The 27339-nt window shown below is 41.6% G+C and overlaps 1 protein-coding gene across 3 annotated transcripts in view; it reads left to right on the forward strand.

Moving 5' to 3' along the window:
* NT5DC3 (5'-nucleotidase domain containing 3) overlaps positions 1 to 15936 on the forward strand; it is a 96161-nt gene extending 80225 nt beyond the window's left edge. For all 3 annotated transcript variants that reach the window (XM_069764252.1, XM_069764253.1, XM_069764254.1), the window contains exons 13-14: positions 695 to 759; positions 14068 to 15936. In XM_069764252.1, coding sequence (XP_069620353.1) covers positions 695 to 759; positions 14068 to 14329 — 327 coding nt within the window. In that variant the 3' untranslated portion in view covers positions 14330 to 15936. The remainder of the gene's footprint in view (positions 1 to 694; positions 760 to 14067) is intronic.
* The last annotated feature ends 11403 nt before the right edge of the window (positions 15937 to 27339 follow it).

A 27339-nucleotide genomic window follows, 5' to 3' on the forward strand; every position in this document is an offset into this window, starting at 1 on the left:
CCTCTGCTAGTGACTTTTGCAGTGACTCATGACTCCTACAGGGAAAATTGACCTCCTTATTCTACATAGCTTGTAAGGTTTCAGTTACTCCGCATTTAATCATGTGATGTCATAGATCTAATGGATCATTAGAATAATTAGCTGGGTAGAAGGGAAAATTAGCAATTGTAAGGACACATATAATATGATGATTGCAATATATTACGAGGAGAAAAACTTTGATGGGAGGAGGAGTGTTGGCTTCTTTTCCCATTTTGTTTTTTTTTTTTTTGGTTCTGCGTTTTATGCTTTATTTCTATTCGAGCACAGGTTTGCAAGGCACACATCTCTATGTGGGGATAGGGAGACATTACATTATAATTGTTAATTGTGATCTAGTGGTCAGAGCCCCTTAATCCACCGTTTAACTGTATACACAAACTTTCGGAGAAGGCACAGGTCGCGGATTCTCTTCATGTCTTTTGAGCTCTCGAGACAGTCCTGCATTCAGGAAAATATCACACAGATTTTGCTTTCAGAAGATGCTCCATAGATTTCTGGGTGTCAGACACAGGGACTAAGCCATTTGCTCAGTGAAAAAAAGGGCACAGTATTAATGTTGTATGTATACATCACTGCCCTACCTTACCTACAGTCATGCAATAGAGTAAAAGGAAATGTGCTAAAATAAGCTCAAATTCCGTCTCTAAAATAGGTTTACAGAGATGCGGAGTCACAAATGGTCTTACGTGATTGGATAAAAGAGAGGCAAGAAATGAGGTAATTTTTTTTTTTCTTGAACGCAGATGACCAGATTCAGGCTCCAGTTGCCCTCATATATAATACATTTTTAAAATTGGGCCTTTTTAGCAGCTAAGTTATTCCTTGGTTCATTTTAGGATGGTTTGTACTGATTATTTCATTTTTGAGTCCAGTTTGAAAGTACTCATTACGCCTTTTTTTCACAGATGCTACAAATACCCATTATAATTTATGGTGCTGCACATGCCCGTGTTTTTACCAGCAGCCAATACAACCTATGGGTCCGTGTAAAACGTGTACAGCACACGGATGGCATCTGTGCATTCCATGTGCTGTACGTGTTTAACATTGCAAAGTATAAGAGAAGCTGTCTAATTGACTTTATTAGCCATATTTGGGGGAAAAAGGGATGGCACACTGATCCAAAACTCTGATATCAGTACTTTTTTTTTTTTTTTTTTATTATTTTTTAGTACCAATATTATATGGACGTGTGAAGGGGGGCCTTACAGTGACCTGCATTACATATAGTCACATCTCTATTCACAAAATGTGATACTTGGAGGAGGGCAGCCATAACATAGTTAACGTATTTTTCGGACTATAAGACGCACCTTATCATAAGATGCACCCCAGGTGTAAACAGAAGAAAATGATAAAGTTTTTTTCCTATTGATAACGACCTCTCCACTGCACACTACCAGTGAGGTTTATATTACTGTTTTTTGTTTTTGTTGTTTGTACTAAGGTAGAATAGGGAGGTAATAATAGTAAATCTATTGTGTAGTGTGACTCTGCAGTGTGTATTATACACAATACCAATACATGACACAACGTTTCGGATGGAATATGCTTTCATTCAAGCTTTCAAGCTTTCTCATTGGCTTGAGAAAGGATATTACATCCGAAACGTTGCCACGCCGTTCAGGCATTAAAGTCTGCTTTTTTTCATTTGGTTGTGCTGTTTTCCTTTTTTTCTTCTGTATATTTGAACCACCCACAACAGTGGTATCAAAACTATGAATTAACACATGTGGAATTATATACTTAACAAAAAAGTGTGAAACAACTGAAATTATGTCTTATATTCTAGGTTCTTCAAAGTAGCCACCTTTTGCTTTGATGACTGCTTTGCACACTCTTGGCATTCTCTTGATAAGATTCAAGAGGTAGTCACCGAGAATGGTTTTCACTTCACAGGGGTGCCCTGTCAGGTTTAATAAGTGGGATTTCTTGCCTTATAAATGGGGTTGGGACCATCAGTTGTGTTGTGCAGAAGTCTGGTCGATACACAGCTGATAGTCCTACTAAATAGACTGTTAGCTGCTTTTTTCTTGCCATAATACAAATTCTAAGTAAAGAAAAACGAGTGGCCATCATTACTTTAAGGCCGGCTTCACACTTGCGAGTTTTACGGACGTAAGAGCGCAGAAACTACGTCCGTAAAACTCGCAAAAAATTCGGTACAATTATTCTCTATGCCTCTGCTCCTATCTGCCGTATTTTACTGATCAGTATTATACGGCTTTCTACGGCCGTACAAAATCGCAGCATGCTGCGTTTGTCACCGTACTGCGCAAGAAATACGCCAATGAAAGTCTATGGAAGCGTGAAAAATACGGATTACACACGGACAAGCAGTGTGACTTGAGAGAAATACGCAGCGCTGTTAGAGAGAAAAGCCGGTAATTCATTGCGGTGTACAGTAAAATCACACTGACGGCTTACAGTAGAATAGGTAGAATAAATGTGTACACATAGAATAGGTATATATATATATAGATATAGATATAGATATATATATATATATATATATATATATATATATATATATATCTATATGTCAGTGAGACACATATATGTATATATATTAATATTTATTCCAGCGCTATACAGCTTGAAAGCCGGTAATTCAATTACCGCCTTTTTCTTTCTCCTTCCTAAAACCCGACATGATTTGAGACATGGTTTACATACAGTAAACCATGTCTTCTCTCCATTTTTTTTGCAGATTCCACACTACTAATGTCAGTAGTGTGTATCTGCAAAATTTGGCCGTTCTAGCTCTTAAAATAAAGGGTTAAATGGCGGAAAAAATTGGCGTGGGCTCCCGCGCAATTTTCTCCGCCAGAGTAGTAAAGCCAGTGACTGAGGGCAGATATTAATAGCCTGGAGAGGGTCCATGGTTATTGGCCCCCCCCTGGCTAAAAATATCTGCCCCCAGCCACCCCAGAAAAGGCACATCTGGAAGATGCGCCTATTCTGGCACTTGGCCACTCTGTTCCCATTCCCGTGTAGCAGTGGGATATGGGGTAATGAAGGGTTAATGCCACCTTGCTATTGTAAGGTGACATTAAGCCTAATTAATAATGGAGAGGCGTCAATTATGACACCTATCCATTATTAATCCAATTGTAGTAAAGGGTTAAATAAAACAGACACATTATTTAAAATTATTTTAATGAAATAAAAACAATGGTTGTTGGCTTTTGACCGGGTTCATTGGGAATTTATTTTCCAAACCCTAGAGGAAATTGGCTTAAAGGAAAATATGATGCGCAGGATCTCTGCTCTATATAGCTCTCCTAGTGCTCAGGTCAAGGTCAACGGCGCACTCTCAAATGTGTTCCCGGTCAGAAATGGTACAAGGCAGGGGTGCCCACTCTCTCCCCTCTTATATATACTAACAATGGAACATCTGGCCATGGCATTAAGAAATAACTCCTCAATTAAAGGAATAAAATTGCGTTCCGAAGAACACAAGATAGCACTTTTTGCAGACGATATGCTGCTTTACATCACGTCCCCATCTACAAGCCTACCAAACATTAGTAACATAGTAACATAGTAAGGCCGAAAAAAGACATTTGTCCATCCAGTTCAGCCTATATTCCATCATAATAAATACCCAGATCTACGTCCTTCTACAGAACCTAATAATTGTATGATACAATATTGTTCTGCTCCAGGAAGACATCCAGGCCTCTCTTGAACCCCTCGACTGAGTTCGCCATCACCACCTCCTCAGGCAAGCAATTCCAGATTCTCACTGCCCTAACAGTAAAGAATCCTCTTCTATGTTGGTGGAAAAACCTTCTCTCCTCCAGACGCAAAGAATGCCCCCTTGTGCCCGTCACCTTCCTTGGTATAAACAGATCCTCAGCGAGATATTTGTATTGTCCCCTTATATACTTATACATGGTTATTAGATCGCCCCTCAGTCGTCTTTTTTCTAGACTAAATAATCCTAATTTCGCTAATCTATCTGGGTATTGTAGTTCTCCCATCCACTTTATTAATTTTGTTGCCCTCCTTTGTACTCTCTCTAGTTCCATTATATCCTTCCTGAGCACCGGTGCCCAAAACTGGACACAGTACTCCATGTGCGGTCTAACTAGGGATTTGTACAGAGGCAGTATAATGCTCTCATCATGTGTATCCAGACCTCTTTTAATGCACCCCATGATCCTGTTTGCCTTGGCAGCTGCTGCCTGGCACTGGCTGCTCCAGGTAAGTTTATCATTAACTAGGATCCCCAAGTCCTTCTCCCTGTCAGATTTACCCAGTGGTTTCCCGTTCAGTGTGTAATGGTGATATTGATTCCCTCTTCCCATGTGTATAACCTTACATTTATCATTGTTAAACCTCATCTGCCACCTTTCAGCCCAAGTTTCCAACTTATCCAGATCCATCTGTAGCAGAATACTATCTTCTCTTGTATTAACTGCTTTACATAGTTTTGTATCATCTGCAAATATCGATATTTTACTGTGTAAACCTTCTACCAGATCATTAATGAATATGTTGAAGAGAACAGGTCCCAATACTGACCCCTGCGGTACCCCACTGGTCACAGCGACCCAGTTAGAGACTATACCATTTATAACCACCCTCTGCTTTCTATCACTAAGCCAGTTACTAACCCATTTACACACATTTTCCCCCAGACCAAGCATTCTCATTTTGTGTACCAACCTCTTGTGCGGCACGGTATCAAACGCTTTGGAAAAATCGAGATATACCACGTCCAATGACTCACCGTGGTCCAGTCTATAGCTTACCTCTTCATAAAAACTGATTAAATTGGTTTGACAGGAGCAATTTCTCATAAACCCATGCTGATTTGGAGTTAAACAGTTATTCTCATTGAGATAATCCAGAATAACATCCCTCAGAAACCCTTCAAATATTTTACCAACAATAGAGGTTAGACTTACTGGCCTATAATTTCCAGGTTCACTTTTAGAGCCCTTTTTGAATATTGGCACCACATTTGCTATGCGCCAGTCCTGCGGAACAGACCCTGTCGCTATAGAGTCCCTAAAAATAAGAAATAATGGTTTATCTATTACATTACTTAGTTCTCTTAGTACTCGTGGGTGTATGCCATCCGGACCCGGAGATTTATCTATTTTAATCTTATTTAGCCGGTTTCGCACCTCTTCTTGGGTTAGATTGGTGACCCTTAATATAGGGTTTTCATTGTTTCTTGGGATTTCACCTAGCATTTCATTTTCCACCGTGAATACCGTGGAGAAGAAGGTGTTTAATATGTTAGCTTTTTCCTCGTCATCTACAACCATTCTTTCCTCACTATTTTTTAAGGGGCCTACATTTTCAGTTTTTATTCTTTTACTATTTGATATAGTTGAAGAACAGTTTGGGATTAGTTTTACTCTCCTTAGCAATGTGCTTCTCTGTTTCCTTTTTGGCAGCTTTAATTAAATTAATCTCGGAACTGCACAAATTCGGCCTTCTAAGTAATTTTAAAATGAACGCCCACAAATCCGAAATCTTAAACATCTCATTACAACTCCCCTTGGTCGAACAACTAAAGACGACCTTCCCATTTAGATGGCGTTTTGACTTCCTCACCTACCTAGGCGTTAAAATTACCAGCCAGACATCCAAATTGTTCGAGGCCAACTTTACAGCAGCCTTACGAAAGGTCAACTTGGATCTAGAGAAATGGCATAAACTCCAATTGTCGTGGCTAGGCAGTATCAACGCAGTTAAAATGGACCTCCTACCACGCCTTCTATACCTTTTCCAAACAATACCTCTATACTTGCCGGCCTCCTTATTCTCACCGCCTTAAACAAATAATCACCCGGTTCATATGGTCTAACAGTCGGGCGCGCATTTCCTACGCGTCATTAAGCAGATCAAAGCTAACAGGTGGTCTGGGCCTCCCAGATTTTGCGATCTATAGTTACGCATCAATTGGAACATGCATACTGGACCTCTACCATAACAAAAATAGTAAGAAGTGGGTAAAGCTAGAGAGTGATCTGAATGGTTGTGACTCTCAGGTTGTTCTCTGGTCAGGGGGTAGGAGGATGGGGTCTGGCGCTGACTTGCCCTTCCTTACACGAAACATATTGCTTCTCATTAAAAATAGAAACTCAGACCTTAAGATCACAACTCTCCCGGGCCCATTGATCCCAATCTATGACAACCCTGCCTTCCCTGCAGGGATAAATAGAGAGATGTACTTAAACAAAAGAAAAGATTCCAAACCCATTCTTCATGATTATTTAAAAGAGACCGGGATGAAATCCCTTCAGGAACTATTCCCGGAGGAGGAAGCACCCTCCGCCAATTGGTTTTTCTACGAACAACTTAAAAGCTTTATTTACACGATCTCTAAACAAACCAATATTGGCAGACCGCTAACTCCTTTTGAGACGCTTTGTACATCACCGAACCCTCCGGATCATACTGTCTCGCTGTTATACAAAATATTCCAGGGGGGAAGGGCTCCACTGCAGGGTTCACCAGTATTCTTTTCAAAATGGGAGGGCGACCTAGGAAGGCAACTACTGCCTGAGGATAGAGAGAAAATTCTTCTCTTCACGTTTAGATCGTCACTATGTGCGGTGTCGCAGGAGAGGAGCTACAAGATCTTGACAAGATGGTACAGATGTCCCTCTATGGTGCATGCGGTGTTCCCCACGACTCCTGACACTTGTTGGAGATGCTTAAGGGAGACTGGTTCTTATATCCACATTTGGTGGGACTGCCCCCCCATAAAAGCCTTATGGTTGGCCGTCTTTGAGCTCCACAACAAGATGTCTATCTCACAGATTCAACCCTCTTCAAGCCTAGCATTACTATCCCTATGTGATTTGTCGATTTCTCGATATAAGAAGGGCATCCTCAGACACTTTCTTACCGCAGTTAGGAACTTGATCCCACGCTTTTGGAAACAAGAAAAATTTCCTTCACGTGCGGAGTTCGTGGCAGAACTCAATGACGTCTATAGAATGGAACAACTAATAAATCAATCCCCAGGTAGTGTAGATAAAACCTATACTACATGGGCCCCCTGGATAGCTTTCAGGGAAACCCCTGACCTGGATCTCTGGATTTCTGGAGCCTGATGCAGTACATGGCTCGCTCTTGTTTATTACTAGTTCATTCTTCGGCTCGCGCTCTGACCGCTGGGATGGGATGGTAGCCATATTTCTCCCCAACCTACCCCATTACCCTATCCAATCCTCTCCTCTTCTTTGTACACCCCTTTCTCTTCTTAATCTTAATCTTTTTGTTTGTCTCCCTCCCCTCCTTTAGTTTGAATAAACATTGCGATTGTTGAATAATCATAATGAGAATTATATTGGTTATTAACCACTCAAGTGGTTCTTAATTGTTAATATTTTATAATACCAATCAGTAGTATTATTCATCAGCTTGTTAAAGCGCAAGATACATGATGTTGTTGTAACGCATTTCTTGATTAACATGTAACTCTACTTGGTATCCTGTTGATCTACTTGATTGTACCTTTCACTTTTACTCTTTTTGCTTCACTCAATAAACATGATTTATACAAAAACAATGGTTATTGGAGTATTTTATTCTACGCCCAATCCAGTCACTGAAGACCCTCGTTCTGTGAAAGAAAAAACATAATAAACCAACAATATACTTACCCTCCGCAGATCTGTAACGTCCAACGATGTAAATCCTTCTGAAGGGGTTAAAACATTTTGCAGCAAGGAGCTTTGCTAATGCAATGCTACTCCTCGCTGCAAAACCCCGAGGAATGAGTCTAAATATAGATCAATGAGCTATATTTAGCTTCATTTGCGGTGAGGCGCCCTCTGCTGGATGTTCATAGATCGTGGGAACTTACCTAGAAAGCTCCCAGGCTTTCTAGGAAAGTTCCCACGATCTATGAACATCCAGCAGAGGGCGCCTCACCGCAAATGAAGCTAAATATAGCTCATTGATCTATATTTAGACTCATTCCCCGGGGTTTTGCAGCGAGGAGTAGCATTGCATTAGCAAAGCTCCTTGCTGCAAAATGTTTTAACCCCTTCAGAAGGATTTACATCGTTGGACGTTACAGATCTGCGGAGGGTAAGTATATTGTTGGTTTATTATGTTTTTTCTTTCACAGAACGAGGGTCTTCAGTGACTGGATTGGGCGTAGAATAAAATACTCCAACAACCATTGTTTTTATTTCATTAAAATAATTTTAAATAATGTGTTTGTGTTTTATTTAACCCTTTACTACAATTGGATTAATAATGGATAGGTGTCATAATTGACGCCTCTCCATTATTAATTAGGCTTAATGTCACCTTACAATAGCAAGGTGGCATTAACCCTTCATTACCCCATATCCCACCGCTACACGGGAATGGGAACAGAGTGGCCAAGTGCCAGAATAGGCGCATCTTCCAGATGTGCCTTTTCTGGGGTGGCTGGGGGCAGATATTTTTAGCCAGGGGGGGGCCAATAACCATGGACCCTCTCCAGGCTATTAATATCTGCCCTCAGTCACTGGCTTTACTACTCTGGCGGAGAAAATTGCGCGGGAGCCCACGCCAATTTTTTACGCCATTTAACCCTTTATTTTAAGAGCTAGAACGGCCAAATTTTGCAGATACACTCTACTGACATTAGTAGTGTGGAATCTGCAAAAAAAATGGAGAGAAGACATGGTTTACTGTATGTAAACCATGTCTCAAATCATGTCGGGTTTTAGGAAGGAGAAAGAAAAAGCTGGTAATTGAATTACCGGCTTTCAAGCTGTATAGCGCTGGAAAAAATAGTAATATATATATACATATATGTGTCTACTGACATATATATATAGACAGTATATATATATATATAGACAGTATATATATATATATATTTTTTTTTTTTTCTTTTTGTGACACATGGATCATTTCTATAGCGGTATGTTGGTTTTGCAAGCCTGCGAGAAAACCACGCAGTACGGATGCCATACGGATTACATACGGAGGATGCCATGCGCAAAAAACGCTGACACACCCTGCCTACGGAGGAGCTACGGACCACTATTTTCGGGACATTTCAGAGTATTACGGCCGTAATATACGGACCGTATTTTCATACGCTGAGTGTGAAGCCGGCCTAAGAAATCAAGGTCAGTTAGTCTGAAAAATTGGGAAAACTTTGAAAGTGTCCCCAAGTGCAGTTGCAAAACCCATCAAGCGCTACAAAGAAACTGGCTCACATGAGGACCACCCCAGGAAAGGAAGACCAAGAGTCACCTCTGCTTCTGAGGATAAGTTTATCCGAGTCACCAGCCTCAGAAATCGCAGGTTAACAGCAGCTCAGATTAGAGACCAGGTCAATGCCACACAGAGTTCTAGCAGCAGACACATCTCTACAACAACTGTTAAGAGGAGACTTTGTGCAGCAGGCCTTCATGGTAAAATAGCTGCTAGAAAACCACTGCTAAGGACAGGCAACAAGAAGAAGAGACTTGTTTGGGCTAAAGAACACAAGGAATTGACATTAGACCAGTGGAAATCTGTGCTTTGGTCTGATCAGTCCAAATCTGATATCTTTAGTTCCAACCACCGTGTCTTTGTCAGATGCAGAAAAGGTGAACGGATGGACTCTACATGCCAGGTTCCCACCGTGAAGCATGGAGGAGGAGGTGTGATGGTGTGGGGTTGCTTTGCTGGTGACACTGCTGGGGATTTATTCAAAATTGAAGGCATACTGAACCAGCATGGCTACCACAGCATCTTGCAGCGGCATGCTATTACATCCGGTTTGTGTTTAGTTGGACCATCATTTATTTTTCAACAGGACAATGACCCCAAACACACCTCCAGGCTGTGTAAGGGCTATTTGACCAAGAAGGAGAGTGATGGGATGCTACGCCAGATGACCTGGCCTCCACAGTCACCAGACCTGAACCCAATTAAGATGGTTTGGGGTGACCTGGACCGCAGAGTGAAGGCAAAAGGGCCAACAAGTGCTAGGCATCTCTGGGAACTCCTTCAAGATTGTTGGAAGACCATTTCCGGCGACTTCCTCTTGATCAAGAGAATGCCAAGAGTGTGCAAAGCAGTCCTCAAAGCAAAAGGTGGCTACTTTGAAGAACCTGGAATATAAGACATATTTTCAGAGTTGTTTCACTCTTTTTGTTAAATAATATAATTCCACATGTGTTAATTCATAGTTTTGATGCCTTCAGTGTGAATGTACAATTTTCATAGTCATGAAAATACAGAAAAACCTTTAAATGAGGTGTGTCCAAACTTGGTCTGTAGTGTGTGTGTAGATATGTGTATATATGTGTGTGTGTATGTGTGTGTGTGTGTGTATATATATATAATATGTATATGTATCAACCGTTACACCGATGCCTCTACCCTGTGCCAGTCATTACACTGGCTACCCATCCACTCCAGAATCCAGTACAAAACTACTACCCTCATCCACAAAGCACTCCATGGCTCAGCACCACCCTACATCTCCTCCCTGGTATCAGTCTACCACCCTACCCGTGCCCTCCGCTCCGCTAATGACCTCAGGTTAGCATCCTCAATAATCAGAACCTCCCACTCCCGTCTCCAAGACTTTACACGTGCTGCGCCGATTCTTTGGAATGCACTACCTAGGTTAATACGATTAATCCCCAATCCCCACAGTTTTAAGCGTGCCCTAAAAACTCATTTGTTCAGACTGGCCTACCGCCTCAATGCATTAACCTAACGATCCCTGTGTGGCCTATTTATAATAAAAAAAAAAAAAAGGTTCCTCGCATCATGTTCTCATACACTTTATGCAGTATTAGCCCTCTGTGTCTGTACTGCTACATACTTAGGCAGGTAGCTGGTTCATGCAGCTTTACATGAACACCTGAGCCTTACACTATAGCTGGTCCGAATAACTAAAGCAATTGTTACCATCCACCTCTCGTGTCTCCCCTTTTCCCCATAGTTTGTAAGCTTGCGAGCAGGGCCCTCACTCCTCCTGGTATCTGTTTTGAACTGTATTTCTGTTATGCTGTAATGTCTATTGTCTGTACAAGTCCCCTCTATAATTTGTAAAGCGCTGCGGAATATGTTGGCGCTATATAAATAAAATTATTATTATTATTATTATGTATATGTATATGTAATATACAGTGGGGCAAAAAAGTATTTAGTCAGTCAGCAATAGTGCAAGTTCCACCACTTAAAAAGATGAGAGGCGTCTGTAATTTACATCATAGGTAGACCTCAACTATGGGAGACAAACTGAGAAAAAAAAATCCAGAAAATCACATTGTCTGTTTTTTTAACATTTTTTTTGCATATTATGGTGGAAAATAAGTATTTGGTCAGAAACAAAATTTCATCTCAATACTTTGTAATATATCCTTTGTTGGCAATGACAGAGGTCAAACGTTTTCTGTAAGTCTTCACAAGGTTGCCACACACTGTTGTTGGTATGTTGGCCCATTCCTCCATGCAGATCTCCTCTAGAGCAGTGATGTTTTTGGCTTTTCGCTTGGCAACACGGACTTTCAACTCCCTCCAAAGGTTTTCTATAGGGTTGAGATCTGGAGACTGGCTAGGCCACTCCAGGACCTTGAAATGCTTCTTACGAAGCCACTCCTTCGTTGCCCTGGCGGTGTCCTTTGGATCATTGTCATGTTGAAAGACCCAGCCACGTTTCATCTTCAATGCCCTTGCTGATGGAAGGAGGTTTGCACTCAAAATTTCACGATACATCGCCCCATTCATTCTTTCATGTACCCGGATCAGTCGTCCTGGCCCCTTTGCAGAGAAACAGCCCCAAAGCATGATGTTTCCACCACCATGCTTTACAGTAGGTATGGTGTTTGATGGATGCAACTCATTGTTCTTTTTCCTCCAAACACGACAAGTTGTGTTTCTACCAAACAGTTCCAGTTTGGTTTCATCAGACCATAGGACATTCTCCCAAAACTCCTCTGGATCATCCAAATGCTCTCTAGCAAACTTCAGACGGGCCCGGACATGTACTGGCTTAAGCAGTGGGACACGTCTGGCACTGCAGGATCTGAGTCCATGGTGGCGTAGTGTGTTACTTATGGTAGGCCTTGTTACATTGGTCCCAGCTCTCTGCAGTTCATTCACTAGGTCCCCCCGCGTGGTTCTGGGATTTTTGCTCACCGTTCTTGTGATCATTCTGACCCCACGGGGTGGGATTTTGCGTGGAGCCCCAGATCGAGGGAGATTATCAGTGGTCTTGTATGTCTTCCATTTTCTAATTATTGCTCCTACTGTTGATTTCTTCACTCCAAGCTGGTTGGCTATTGCAGATTCAGTCTTCCCAGCCTGGTGCAGGGCTACAATTTTGTTTCTAGTGTCCTTTGACAGCTCTTTGGTCTTCATCATAGTGGAGTTTGGAGTCAGACTGTTTGAGGGTGTGCACAGGTGTCTTTTTATACTGATAACAAGTTTAAACAGGTGCCATTACAACAGGTAATGAGTGGAGGAAAGAGGAGACTCTTAAAGAAGAAGTTACAGGTCTGTGAGAGCCAGAAATCTTGATTGTTTGTTTCTGACCAAATACTTATTTTCCACCATAAAATGCAAAAAAAATGTTAAAAAAACAGACAATGTGATTTTCTGGATTTTTTTTTCTCAGTTTGTCTCCCATAGTTGAGGTCTACCTATGATGTAAATTACAGACGCCTCTCATCTTTTTAAGTGGTGGAACTTGCACTATTGCTGACTGACTAAATACTTTTTTGCCCCACTGTATATTCACACCTCTGCTGCCAGCACGCTACATGCCCATATAGACTCACTATATATTACCACATCCTGCAGTTACTGATTGGGACCTGTGGGAAGCTGCAGCAGAGCCTTTGCAGGACCTTCTACTTGATTATCTGAAGCACCTTTAAAGTTGTGATTAGTCACCTGATCTGAAAGGTCCTGGAGTTACTCATGAACAAGGTCCTGCAGCTGTTCAGGTCCTGGTAAGCTTCCTCTCCTGCCCTGCATCAATCACCTAAATCAGCATCAGACAGGAGAAGAGAGCAGCTCTCTATGGTCAGGAAGGACATGGTGTCAGCATTCCCCTCAGTCACAGGAAGTTTTTCTTGTTAAAAAAATGCGTCTTATAGTCTGAAAAATACAGTAAATCACAAAGCTCATAATCGGACATTAGCAGTTAGCAGAACTTTGGAGGAGTGGCAACATTTGAAATTCCCGTGTTCTCCAAAATGTAGGTTCACGTACATGGAAAGTGTTTATCACCATTTCTTACCATTCAGCATACAGATATAGGTTACAGCGGTTGTCTGTTTGTTTGAGCAAGGTATCGCCATCTACAGGATAGTCGGTAACTTCTGAATCTGTAGTGGTCTCTCTGCTGGTGGTGCTCCAGATCACCAGAATGGGGCACCTTTATCTGTTAAAATGGTTATCTCCACTCGTTCTGTATGAAACTGCTGGAGCGCTGCATTTGGTGTTCTCCAACAGCCCCATAGCCTAAATGCTCGACCTCGGCTCCATTTATTCTCTATGTGCACACGTTGCGGATTAGGCTTAGGAATTTCTGGTGCGGATTCTGCCACTCCTGGCAGAAAACGCACCTGCGGATTTGTTGCGGGTTTTTGTACGTTTTTGCTGCATTTTTTTTGCAGATTTGCTGCGTTTTTTACTCCTGCGGTTTTCTATAATGGAATGGGTACAAAAAACGCTGCAGATTCACAAAAATGAAGTGACATGCTACTTCTTTCAAACCGCAGCGTTTCCGCGGCGGATTTTCTGCAAAGTGTGCACAGCATTTTTTTTTCTCATTGATTTCCATTGTACTGTAAATCAATTGCGGATCTGCAGCGTTTCTGCACGGCAAAAAACGCTGCGGATCCGCAGAGAATCTGCAACGTGTGCACATAGCCCAGTTGTACTGTCGCTCCATTATTAGGCTATCAGTGCTCCATTCTGGCAATCGGCAGGGTCCTATAGAAATGTGATAACTTGTTCTAACTGGACAATACTTTTAAGCTAATGCGACAAATGCTTTCTCTGCAATCTAATAACTGTGGTTTGTTCTGTTCACATTAGGGACATGGCACGAAAAATCTTCAACCCCCGTTTTGGTAGCATATTCCGGACTGATCATAATCCAACCTACTTCTTGAGGCGTCTGTCTCGTTTTGCTGATATTTACATGGAATCATTAAGCTGCTTACTGAACTATAACCTGCATCACACTTTTTATCCAAAAAGAACGCCTCTGCAGCATGAAGTTCCCGTGTGGTCTGATCAGCAGTACCCCGGCACCTTTGGGATCCCATTCTTACAGGAAATTGCTCAGCTGAAATGACTCCTCTGCACTCAGTTATGGCTTAATGGAGCTTTTAGAAGTCATTTTCTGTACCTTTGTATCCCTTTGTTTTACAGTGACACTGTATGTAGGACTGAACATGAGTGCGGACATTGATTTTATGTTGGTGTTTAGAACTGTTACTGGTCCATCTGCGTGAGAGTGATTCCTTTTTTATGGTTCTCTTCATGATGCAGCTATTTTTACAATTGTATATTGAGTTTTAGTAGTTTGGAAACATTTTATTAAGATTTGTTTTACAGTAGCTAATTTTGTATGCTCTTTTAAAACATTAGCAAAGTAAATCATATTCATTAAATTTACTCCCTATGTAGCTTGCCTTAATAGCAATCTTGAGATAGCGGAGTTGTAAACGGTGGCCAATTGTATCAGCACGAAATGTTCACCCGGTCCTTGAAGGCTCCCCATAGAGTTCTGTTTACACACTACTGTGACACCGCGCTTTGCTTTGTAAAATGGAAGCTATTTTGTTGATTTTGCTGCGTTATGTACTTGTCTTCTACATGTATGTGACCGTCACTACATTTCCTAAGTATACTGACATGGCAAACACTTAGATCCTGCATGTATGTTGAATATCCTAATCTTTTACTAGAAATGGTGCACTTTTTTTTTGTTCTACAAAAGTAGGTATTTACAATTAACCCTGTATTCTATCGCAGCCTTGTTGGCTTATCAGACCACGTATGATCTATATATCCTAGTAGAGGGTATAGCGTACATTCACGCTAGTTCAATTCTTTCCCTATAGGTCATTTGTTCCAATCAACCCAACATTAAGGGCGGAGAAGTGTAACCTCTGAAATTTGTGAATGTAGCAAATCGGTTCTCCCTCTTCTATTAAGATGTGTGTAAAAATGACCAGACCCCCTTCATGACCCCTTCAGAATAAATAAAGTACACGCTCCCAAAACTGGACGTGTGATCTATAAAAGTATCATGAACTATTGCTTGGATGTTGTGTTTTGTTTTTAAATATGTATTTGCAGTTTTCTACTCAATCACACATTTCATTTTTTACACAGTAGGAACAGGCTATGGGAAGGGGGAGTTTTTGTTTGTGGATTTTTTTTTATTTTTTACAAAAATGGATTTAAAAAGCACTGTCTGGTGATCCTGCAACATCTGAATACAAGCTCTGTTCTTTGTGTGGAGTGACGTTTCAGTCTTTTTAGTTATTGGTTTTGTTTTTTTCCCTGACAATACACTCGGCGATTGATTTTATTATATTTCTTGTGGTCCGATACAGACTGTGAAGTATGTTTACACTGCAGAAGTTTAAACTAATGGTATTGTTTGTTTGCAGCTTTTAGCACTATACATTAATGTAGAGAAGCAGTACAGCGGCTACTGTAGGATTGTAAATACATTTTGTTGCCTTATTGCACATTTTATAATAAGTAATTGCTGCTTTAGAGTATTTCTAAATGGCACCAGCTGATTTCCACAATGTATTTCAGTAAGATCCCGTGGAATGTCTATTTATGACAGGTAAAATGATGAAACTATGTAATACTTATTGTATTATACATGTATGTGGGAGTTCATATTTCTGTTTTAATAAAAATGATTTTAGAAGAATAATACCTGCTGTGTCTAAATGTTTTATTTGCTATACAGCAAATAAGCTCTGGCAAAAATTAAGAGGCCACTGCACAGTTTTATAAAAATCAGCTTCTCTTTATGTCTGACAGCCATTCCATTCCAGTGTTAGTTGAATTCCAACCAGAGGACATCTCATCCTACTTAATGTGCTTCTGATTAGGTGATCACCTGAACCAAATCTTATTTAACAAAGGAAAGGATAATAACACTGCTGTGGTGTTCACAATCCTCTTGCAATAGGACAAGCTGGACCGCAAAACAAGTGCTAGTAATATCCCAAAAGTATTAGGAATGAAAAATAACAACCATGCCAAAGGAGTTGAAAAGGAAAGTCTTGAGTGAGGAAAAGAAGGGCTCAATTCTGGCTTTACTAGCAGAGGGACACAGTGAGCGTCATGTTGCCTCCATCCTTAAAATTTCTAAGACGGCAGTCCATTACAACAAGGTCAAGCAGCAGACATTGGGGACAACAAAGCTACAGACCGGCAGTGGGCGAAAACAACTCTCCACTGACCGGGATGGCGTCATCATATTTGAACGTCACTCAGCGACCACAGGAAGACATCAAGTGACCTACAAAAGGAATGGCAAATGGCAGCTGGGGTGAAGTGCATGGCAAGAACAGTTCGTAACAGGTTCCTAGAGGCAGGACTCAAGTCATGTAAAGCTAGAAAAAAGCCTTTCATCAATGAGAAGCAAAGGCGAGCCAGGCTGAAGTTTGCCAAAGACCATAAGGACTGAACTCTTCCTGAGTTAAAACATTAGTATTGTTGTTTCTAAATAATTATGATCTTGTTTTTTGCATTATTTGAGGTCTGCAAGCAATGCATTTTTTTGTTTTGACCATTTCTCATTTTCAGAAAATAAATACAAAATTTATTGCTTGGAACTTTGGAGACATGTCAGTAGTTTATAGGTATATTTGAGTAAAATGTAAAAATTGTTCATTTATTCTATAAAGAGAAAAATCAGACAAACTGAAAATGTTGCAGTGGTCTCTTAATTTTTCCCAGAGAAGTGTGTGTGTGTGTGTATATGTATATATAATCTCACTAAGCACAAAAGCGAGAAATGACCTGTTGCAGTGTGTGTGCCACAGCATGATCAACATGTTTTTGTTTTGTTTTTTTAACTATTTTTGTATATTAGAAATATGGGCTTTGTTGGCTACAGCAATAGAAATTCAGTACTTATTTGATAATTGCTCAATATGAAAATGGTGTGGAACAACCATCAGTAAAATGATCATCACTGTGTACAATCATAACCAAAAACTGTCATTCTGAAGTAAAGCTGTTAGTGTGTAGCCTGGAAGCTGGGAAGTGGAGTGTAAAGGAGTTGTCCCGGCTTGAGGCCATAGTCTGCAGTCACACTGCGTCTATTTGAATCCTCACAGCGCGTGCACTGCACACTAGTTACTGGTGCTGGGAGCGGGTGGTCATGTGACTGCAAGTATGCGATTTGCATACATAGTTATGTGTCAACGTCACTTGGTACAAGTGACTTGAGCGAGTCCTGACACCGGGTTGGAATGTGTTTGGAACTTTGCAAATTGCATACTTAGTCAGGTAACCACCCGCTCTCTGCATCAGGGAATCCTCTCAGTGTGCTATGTATAGACTGAGGATTCGAAAGTCTGCAGTGAAAGCCAAAAAACAATCTGCATCACATGTTGTTGTATATAGAAACATGCATTTGCTTTATAGTTGTGGCTATTAAGAAAGTGCAGTTTATCAAAGGCAACTTTGGATCTAAAAGCTTATAAAGCCAAACTCGTTATTCTATGATGTATGTAAACATTGAATTTGCAATTCCATTACTTCTTTATATACATTGTGTCACTATCCAAATATTTCTGGCAAATGGTTTTGGCATTTTAGCTGTTAAACAAAACATATTTAAGATAGTTATGTAATTTATATGGACTTAAAGTGCAGACTCTCATTTGAGGGTGTTCACATCCTAATTGGTAACGGTTTAGGAATTATAGCTCTTTAATATGTAGCTGCTTATTTTATAATGGGCCAAAGGTAATTGGACCATTATCTCAAATGCTGTGTATTGGGGTGCATGGGCTATTACCTTGTAAATTCATCATTAATTAAGAAGGTAAAAGGTGTGGCATTTGCATTTGGAAGCTGTTGCTGTGAACCCACAACATGCGGTCAAGAATGGAAGCAAAATAGACCACCTTGGGAACTCAAAAAGGCTTGGACATCCATGGAAGACAACAGTAGTGGCTGATCGCAGAATCCTTTGAATGGTGAAGGAAAACCCTTTCACAACATGCACCCAAGTGAAGAACATGCTCCAGGTAGTAGGTGTTTCAGTATCTGTCTACTTTAACCCCTTTATTCCCGAGGGTGATTTGCGCGTTAATGACCGTGCCAGTTAACTCTTTTCACTAAAATGTAACTTTAGACTATATTTTATTTTTATTTTCACAAGGGTAACAGGACAAAATGAACCCCAAAATGTGTAATGTAATTTCTTCTGCGCATGCCGATAACCAATATATGGGGAAAAACCACTGTTTAGGTGCACAGCAGAGCTTGGAAGAGAAGGAGCGCCGTTTGACACTTTCATCAAATAATTACAGGAAAGATATATATATCTTGGTACCGTGTTAGCTAGTAGATAAAATAGTTGACATCCAGCGCCTCTTTGGATAAATGATCCCAGGAAATCCAAGGTTTCTTAAAACATCTATTTATTTCTTCATATTAAAAACAGGTAACAAAAAAGGTCAGGCAGTTTGGATACACTCATGATTTTAAAAAAGGCATAGAAACCAAAATGTTTTGACCCAGGCAGGTCTTAATCATGGAGTGGAAAAATAGTTTTTAGTTAAAAAAAATCCACTGCTTGGATGGCAAAGGTTTGGATTTCTTGTTTTAAACCACTATAGTTTTTTAGGAAATATTCTAAAGCTTCCAAGCTTATTTTATGGGGAATTGAGGGGTATAGGGCTACCACATCTGCTGTAATCCAACTTGTTATTTTCCCACTTAAAATTTTCAAAGGTTTGTATCACTGATTTGGGGTCTGTAATAAACCCCGGAATATCTTTTACTATATTGGCTGCAGTAGATGATCTATCCACACTCCTAGTCTTTTTGTTAATGACCCTATACCTGAAATTATTCGAAACACTGGTGGAAAAACATTCTTGTGAATTTTAGGTAACGCGTGGTAGATTGGTGTTACCGGGAATTGCACATACAAAAAGTCCACTAATTTTTCAACTTGTTGAGTGCTTCAAATTCCTTTATAGGCCAGTCTCACACGTCCAGATATTTCCAGTGTTGGGGGAGGATCTGGAGTGACCCTTCACGGTTGACCAAGTGATTTCCAAATTAATCCACAGGGCGTTGCTAGCAACTGAGAATGACCAGACGGAGACGTGTCTCTTTTTGGGAGGATCAAAGCAGATGGATCTCTAACCCCGTTTATTATGTCACACTTTATATAGTAGGGATATCTAGACCATCCTAGTAAAGGCACCTATATCGCCCCTACCTGGCTGCGGAGGTAGACGCCCTAGGGGGGAACGTATTGGCGCCCCCGCTCCACGATGGCTGACTCTGGAGGCCCTGATGCACCCTGCAGCCACTAATGAGAGCCTCTACCCATGAACTAGAGGGTCCCCTGTCACTAGACAGTGTAATACCTAGACTAGGGAAGACCTAGGTCCCCACGTACATTTTAAAAACATTGAATGAACACATGGCGACACATAGCTTGTGGATAGTAGGTGACAACCACTTTTGCGGTGGACAATATTATTTGGATATAGATACTCTCACTGTTTATACCACAAATAGCCAACACTTGGCACTTATAGTGTGAGCTTGTCCACTTATATTTTCCACATACATATAGGGAGTACCTCCTTCACTTGATAAAACACAGATGCCAACAAATCAAAGCAGCATTAATTGCTCTATACAAGCATATAATTATGGAGAATACTCATCCCTTTAGTGCATTCGCACTGGTTCACCATTCGCCATTCAAAAATCGCGCCTCAACGCGTTTCGCCAGATAAGGCTCATCAGGAGGCCTGATATCTTGATAACCAGTGTCATTACATATGATGGATAGCTGTTTGCCGTATGAAATTAACCTACTTTTATAGTCACCGCCAACTCCTCGGCATGTAAGGTTCCACCCCTCCACTTCCTGTGGCGTGCTCCCCGGTCTATTGCGCGTGTCTATACTGGAACACAAACAAATGCGGTATATTCCCTCCCCTGATAACCTAGGGCTGTAGCCACTTTCCGTGCTCTTCACACTACTGCGCATGTCTATTGTAAATCAAAGACCGACGAGGTAAAACTCCTCCCCTGGTGACGCAGGGCCGAGGTCTCTTTCCGCACTCTGGGCGCTACTGCGCATGCCCCTTGTGAACCGCAAGCAGGCCGCAAATTGCCACTACCCATATACCAGTGCACAGCCCCTTAAGGTCCGATAACAACAATGCCACGGGGCTGCCTAGATCACGTGACACAATACATTTGTCATAGGAGTATGTACCCCTCAGTGATCTCAGCGCATTAATGTCTAAATGTAGGAGCTTACTAGCTATACGTCATCCGTGTACACACACTTGTAATCCTCCCGGCGCTCATGATGAATAATCATGCCCTTATGTATCCATAATGCCGGCCTCTCCGCCGCACAGGGATACTGCATGCACGTCATAAATGCGCGCCAGCTACTTGTTGCCAAGCAACCTAGGACACTATCTCACGGAGGGTATTATAAAAAGACCTATCTCAGCACATGTCATGAACGGGCGCAGAGGGAACAGCCCACTCATAGTATACATCAACCCCCGGAGATATACGGCCTCATGTCTAATTAATTGTTAGGGTATGTGTCCACGTTCAGGATTGCATCAGGATTTGGTCAGGATTTTTCATCAGTATTTGTAAGCCAAAACCAGGAGTGGAACAATTAGAGGAAAAGTATAATAGAAACATATGCTCCACTTTTGCATTTATCACCCACTCCTGGTTTTGGCTTACAAATACTGATGAAAAATACTGACCAAATCCTGATGCAATCCTGAACGTGGACACATACCCTTAGCGATAGAGGGCACATCCACCTCATGGGGGGAGGGGGGGAAAGAAAGATGTACAGGGCACAGACCCATCATCTCTAAGCCAAGATATGTGCCGCTCAAAAATAATAATACAACTCATCAGGGTCATATACTTTTAAGGGGTCAAACTCGCTGGCAATGTCCACAGACCGCTAAACCCCAAGGAATCCAAAAATGACGGCTAAATATATCCCTATTCCGACTCGGCTGATTAAAAATACTTGTAGGAGGCGGTTGACACTCAAAAAGCAGATAAATCAAAAAAATGATAATTATAGACCAAAATATATAGGATAAATCATGGAAATCCATGTTATCCCCCAGATAAGGGGAATACATCGAAAGTTCAGCATGGCTAAATTTCCAAGTTCGGACCCACAAATACTGATGAGAAGAAAGAGACAGAGGTTATAGAAAACAGGCATATGAAACCTGTTCATTTATTCCCTTTGGTTCACGTGATTCCAACCTGAAGATCCACTCACACTCCTGCCTGAGGATCATTCTGTCTAGGTTCCCCCCTCTTGGGTTCAACTTGACAACTTCTATAATCGAGAACCTAACCTCAGTAGGATCACCACCGTGACAGGCATGCATGTGGCCAATGGAGTATCTCTATTATTGCGGATATCACCCATATGTTCCCCCACTCTCCTCAGCTCCCTCTTCGTCTTCCCTACATAATCCTTAGGGCAGGAGCAGGATGCCAAATACACCATACCTGTTGTCCTACAGTTTGAAAAATCACGCTAGTAGAAGATTTTCCCGGTGGCGGAACTCTGGAATTGTTTACAGGGTCTCGTCCATTTGCAGAGACTGCAATCACCACACTTAAAGAAGCTGCATGGTCTCCTATCCAGCCAGGTGCCCTCAGGCTTAGGTCTCTGGTACTGGCTATGCACCAGCATATCTCTGATAGATCTTCCTTTCCTGAACGTTATATTCAGGCGTTCACCCATTAACTCCGTCAGGTCAGGTTCAAACCTGAGCACATCCCAGTGTCTTGTGAATATCTTCCTAACGTCCTTATGCTGCGTATCATACATGCCTATGATCCTCAGAGTATCATTAGAATCCTCCCTGGTACGCTTCTGCAGTAGATTTTGTCTATCTGCCTTTTTAGCAAACTCATAGGCTCCATTAAGGATATGTTTAGGATAGCCCTTCTCACCAAATCTATTAAACATGTCTCCCGCCTGGCTTTTAAACATAAAATGATAAACCTTTGCACTCAACTTAATGCTCAGGTGAAGTTTTATTGTAGTACTAAATTTAGTACTACAATAAAACTTCACCTGAGCATTAAGTTGAGTGCAAAGGTTTATCATTTTATGTACTATAAGGTGTGGGAACCTACCTTTTGCACCATTACTAATAGTGCACGCGTTGTTACCATTAATGGCTTTTAAACATGTCATATCTGGAACAATTCCTTCGCAACCTCAGGAATTGACCCTTCGGAATCCCCCTCTTAAGGGGGGCCGGGTGATGGCTATGCCAGTGTAGCAGGCTGTTAGTGCTTGTCGGCTTTCTGTAAATGCTAGTTGTCACTCCCCCATTAGCCTCTTTAGCAATTCTTAGATCGAGGAATGCCAGTTCTGCATCGGTGATCTCTGATGTAAATCTTAGACCCACCTCATTCATGTTTAACTGTCCCATAAATGCTTCAAATTCTTCCTTAGACCCTGTCCACACCACAAAAACATCATCAATATACCTATACAAAATAGATATATATTCATGCCACCATCTAACGTCATCTCCGAAACGACAGTCTCCTCCCACCAGCCCAGGAACAAATTTGCATACGACGGGGCGCTGGGACACCCCATTGCAGTGCCCCTGAGCTGGTGGAAGTATTTGCCATCAAACGTGAATGCATTATGGGTGAGAATATACCGAAGTAGTGTGAGTACAAAATCATTATGCTCCTGCACGCAGTTGATCTTTGTTGTAAAAAATAACTCACTTTATATAGTACTCAAAGCAGATAGATCTCTAACCCCGTTTATTGTCACACTTTATATAGTACTTAGCAAGTTATACTTCAACCAATAGTATAAAAACACACTTGCAGCACTTAACCTATAAAAATGCAGGAAAACCGGAAACTACATATATATATGGCCGTGTCTACGTGGCATAGAAAAAAACATAACCGCATATGTGTCTCCGGTACGTGAGGAAACTCCCCACACGTACCGGAGCCACTGACGTGTGAAACCAGCCTTAGTTAAATTCCTTATTTTCTTTTTTTTTAATGCAGCTGTTTTTTCCAGTTGGACCAAATCTTGCTCTATTACCTCTTGAAAATGGTCAAGGACTTGTGGTCTTGATTGCACTGGGGAGTAGAATGGGTTACTGGTCACAAAACCTTCAATTCCTCTAATACATTTTCTGTTTCTGCCTCTAGTTGTCTTAAATTCACAGTGCTTATTAACTCTTGAAAATTAGACACAGGATTGTACAATATACTGCTATTCTCATTGTCTGTACTGGCTTACACAACATGAAGAGCATGTAAATATGTAAATGTACATTATTTAAATTTTCATCCCTTTTGCACTTTTTATTATTTGCATGGTGCGGCAGGGCCCCTATATTTTGTTCCTTGTGTGTTGCATGTATATATATATAGTGCTGGACGGCCCGCCTGCTAATACTATGGGCGTGATCAATAGGATGTCCAGACACTGTGCATCACATTTATCTGTGTGAATAGTGTCTTATGCAAGCCTTACCTGTGTGCATTTTTTCCTACTAGGCAGTCAACCCCTCTAATGTTTGGGCGTGTGGGTGGTTGCTCTCATCAGTAGCTTGCACCTGTGCTGCTTTAGCATTTATTATCGGGGGCCTGCTGCACCCTGCGAGTGCATTTGTCATTTGACAAGGTTTTCGTGAGTCTGCTCTTCATGTTGTGTTTTTTTTTCTATGTTAGCTGCTTTTGTACAGGCTTAGTATTGATCTTCCGCTGTAGATTCTAGAAAATGGAATTTTTAACGTGAGATTTCAGACAAATTTATTTACGTCTAATAGGGTCTTGAACAAATTGAATTTATTTGTGGGAGCAAAACCCATTCCTTTGGCAAGGACGGAAATTTCCTCCTCTGGTAGTATATAGGCAGTCAAATTCCAGACAGGGCAGATTGATAATGATTTTTCTTTCTTCTACGATATCTTCCTCCTCCCATGTTTCCTCCCTGCCCTGCGCCTCCTTTTTTGACACAATACTTCTAGAATTGTTCTGGTTATCCTTGTCTATTGGTTCTCCTGTACAATCAATGGTGTCAATGGAATTCACAGAAGACATGGAGCCAATGGATGTAACCGGATTTGAGAAACATTCCTTTCTGAATTTTATTTAGTTGTTCATGGTTCTTTTTGTAAAATGTATCTATGCTGTTTCCATGTATATACTGTACCTCATTCTTCTCAGTCATTATAGTCTCTCTCTTTAATTTTGATTTTTAGTATCTTATTTTCCAGTTTATCCATGCCTTTACTTATTATCTCCCTCAAATCTTCATAATTTACTGTACAGTCATGGACAAAAATTTTGAGAATGAGACAAATATTAATTTTTCCAAAGTCTACTGCTTCATTTTTTCTAATGGCAATTTGCATATACTCCTGAATGTCAGAGTGATCAGCTTAACAGCAATTACTGTACTTGCAAAGTCAATATTTGCCCAGAAAATGAACTTTAACCCCCAAAACACATTTCAACATCATTGCAGTCCTGCCTTAAAAGGAGAAGCTAACATCGTTTTAGTGATTGATCCATTAACACAGGTGTGGGTGTTGATGAGGACAGGGCTGGCGATCAATCAGTCATGATTAAGTAAGAATGACATCACTGGACACTTTAAAAGGAGGCTGGTGCTTGGTATCATTGTTTCTTTTCAGTTAACCATGGTTATCTCTAAAGAAACACGTGCAGCCATCATTGCACTGCACAAAAATGGCCTAACAGGGAAGAGTATCGCAGCTACAAAGATTTCAACAATCTATCGCATCATCAAGGAGAGAGCTTCCATTGTTGTCAAAAAGGCTCCAGGGCGCCCAAGAAAGACCAGCAAGCGCCAGGACCGTATCTTAAAACTGTTTCAGCTGCGGGATCGGACTACCAGCAGTGCCGAGCTTGCTCAGGAATGGCAGCAGGCTGGTGTGAGTGCTTCTGCACGCACTGTGAGGCGGAGACTCTTTGAGCAAGGCCTGGTTTCAAGGAGGGCAGCAAAGAAGCCACTTCTCTCCAGAAAAAACATCAGGGACCGACTGATATTCTGCAAAAGGTACAAGGAGTGGACTGCTGAGGACTGGGGCAAAGTCATTTTCTCTGATGAATCCCCTTTTCGATTGTTTGGGACATCTGGAAAACAGCTTATTCGGAGAAGAAGAGGTGAGCGCTACCACCAGTCTTGTCTCATGCCAACTGTAAAGCATCCTGAAACCATTCATGTGTGGGGTTGCTTCTCAGCCAAGGGAATCGGCTCACTCACAGTCTTGCCTAAAAACACAGCCATGAATAAAGAATGGTACCAGAATGTCCTCCAAGAGCAACTTCTCCCAACCGTCCAAGAGCAGTTTGGCGCCCAACAATGCCTTTTCCAGCATGATGGAGCACCTTGCCATAAAGCAAAAGTGATAACTAAATGGCTCATGGAACAAAACATAGAGATTTTGGGTCCATGGCCTGGAAACTCCCCAGATCTTAATCCCATTGAGAACTTGTGGTCAATCATCAAGAGACGGTGGACAAACAAAAACCAACAAATTCTGGCAAAATGCAAGCATTGATTATGCAAGAATGGACTGCTATCAGTCAGGATTTGGTCCAGAAGTTGATTGAGAGCATGCCAGGGAGAATTGCAGAGGTCTTGAAGAAGAAGGGTCAACACTGCAAATATTGACTTGCTGCATTAACTCATTCTAACTGTCAATATAACCTATTGGTACTCATAATATGATTGCAATTATATTTCTGTATGTGATATAAACATCAGACAAACACTAATAAAAACCAGAGGGCAGCAGATCATGTGAAAATATAATTTTGGTGTCATTCTCAAAAATTTTGGCCATGACTGTATTTTTCGCTTTGTAAGATGCTCCGGATTATAAGACGCACCCCAACTTTCGAGCAAAATAGGAAAAAAACTTTTTTTAATAAAATGGTGCTTCTTATAATCCATGCATCTTATTGCTTACAAGGGTGTTGGCTGCGGTGAAGCGGGGTCCCAGGGTCGCTACAGGAGTGGAGCATTGCAGGCCGCAGGCTGAGATGAAGGGGTGTGCAGGTGTCCTGTGCTGCGGGGGGGTTCCTGTACTGCGGGGGGCTCCTGTGCTGCGGAAGTGTCTCTGGTGCTGCTGGGGGGGGGCTCTGCCGACATTTTGTGAAAGGCCAGAGCCCCTGACAGTTCGTCCATGCTTTCCTGCGTGGTGGACTTCAGGGAAAATGGGCGCCGGGAGGCAGCACATGCGCAGATGGAGATCTCGGCACCAAGATCTCTGGAGAATAGATTTCAGCGCGGAGATCTCATCTCTCGAGATCTTGGTCCCGAGATCACCATATGTGCTGCCTCCGGAAGCCATTTTCCTGGAACCACTGCACAGGAGGAAACCACAGAACTTCCAGGGGGGCTCTGGCCTTTCATGAAATGTCAGCAGAGCCCACCTCACAGCGGCAGACACCCCCCTCATCCCAGCCTGCAACGGTACCGGTAAGCGGTATATCCGAATTGTAAGACGCACCCTCATTTCCCCCCTACATGGTGGGGAAAAAAGTACGTCTTACAAAGCGAAAAATATGGCACATCGATTCTAATTTTAAGGGTATAGATAATATCAATTTCTTCCTTGATCTTCACAATCTCCTGCTCATATTTTATAATTAGTTCAATCAAATTTAAGGAACATGTAGATCGTATCTGATTCTATTCACTTTCAAAGTCCCATGGATATTTGTAAGTGCAACTTTTTCTTATTCTTAACCCTCTGGGCACCATTTCTTTGCTCAAATACATTTTAAAAAATTTCACATCAAGCCACTGTCTTGTTTCCTTAAGGCCCCGTCACACTTAGCGACGCTGCAGCGATTCCGACAACGATCCGGATCGCTGCAGCGTCGCTGTTTGGTCGCTGGAGAGCTGTCACACAGACAGCTCTCTCCAGCGACCAACGATCAGGGGAAAGACTTCGGCATCGTTGAAACTGTCTTCAACGATGCCGAAGTCCCCGGGTAACCAGGGTAAACATCGGGTTACTAAGCGCAGGG

Source organism: Ranitomeya imitator, chromosome 4 (genome assembly GCF_032444005.1).
Source record: "Ranitomeya imitator isolate aRanImi1 chromosome 4, aRanImi1.pri, whole genome shotgun sequence".
NCBI lineage: Eukaryota > Metazoa > Chordata > Amphibia > Anura > Dendrobatidae > Ranitomeya > Ranitomeya imitator.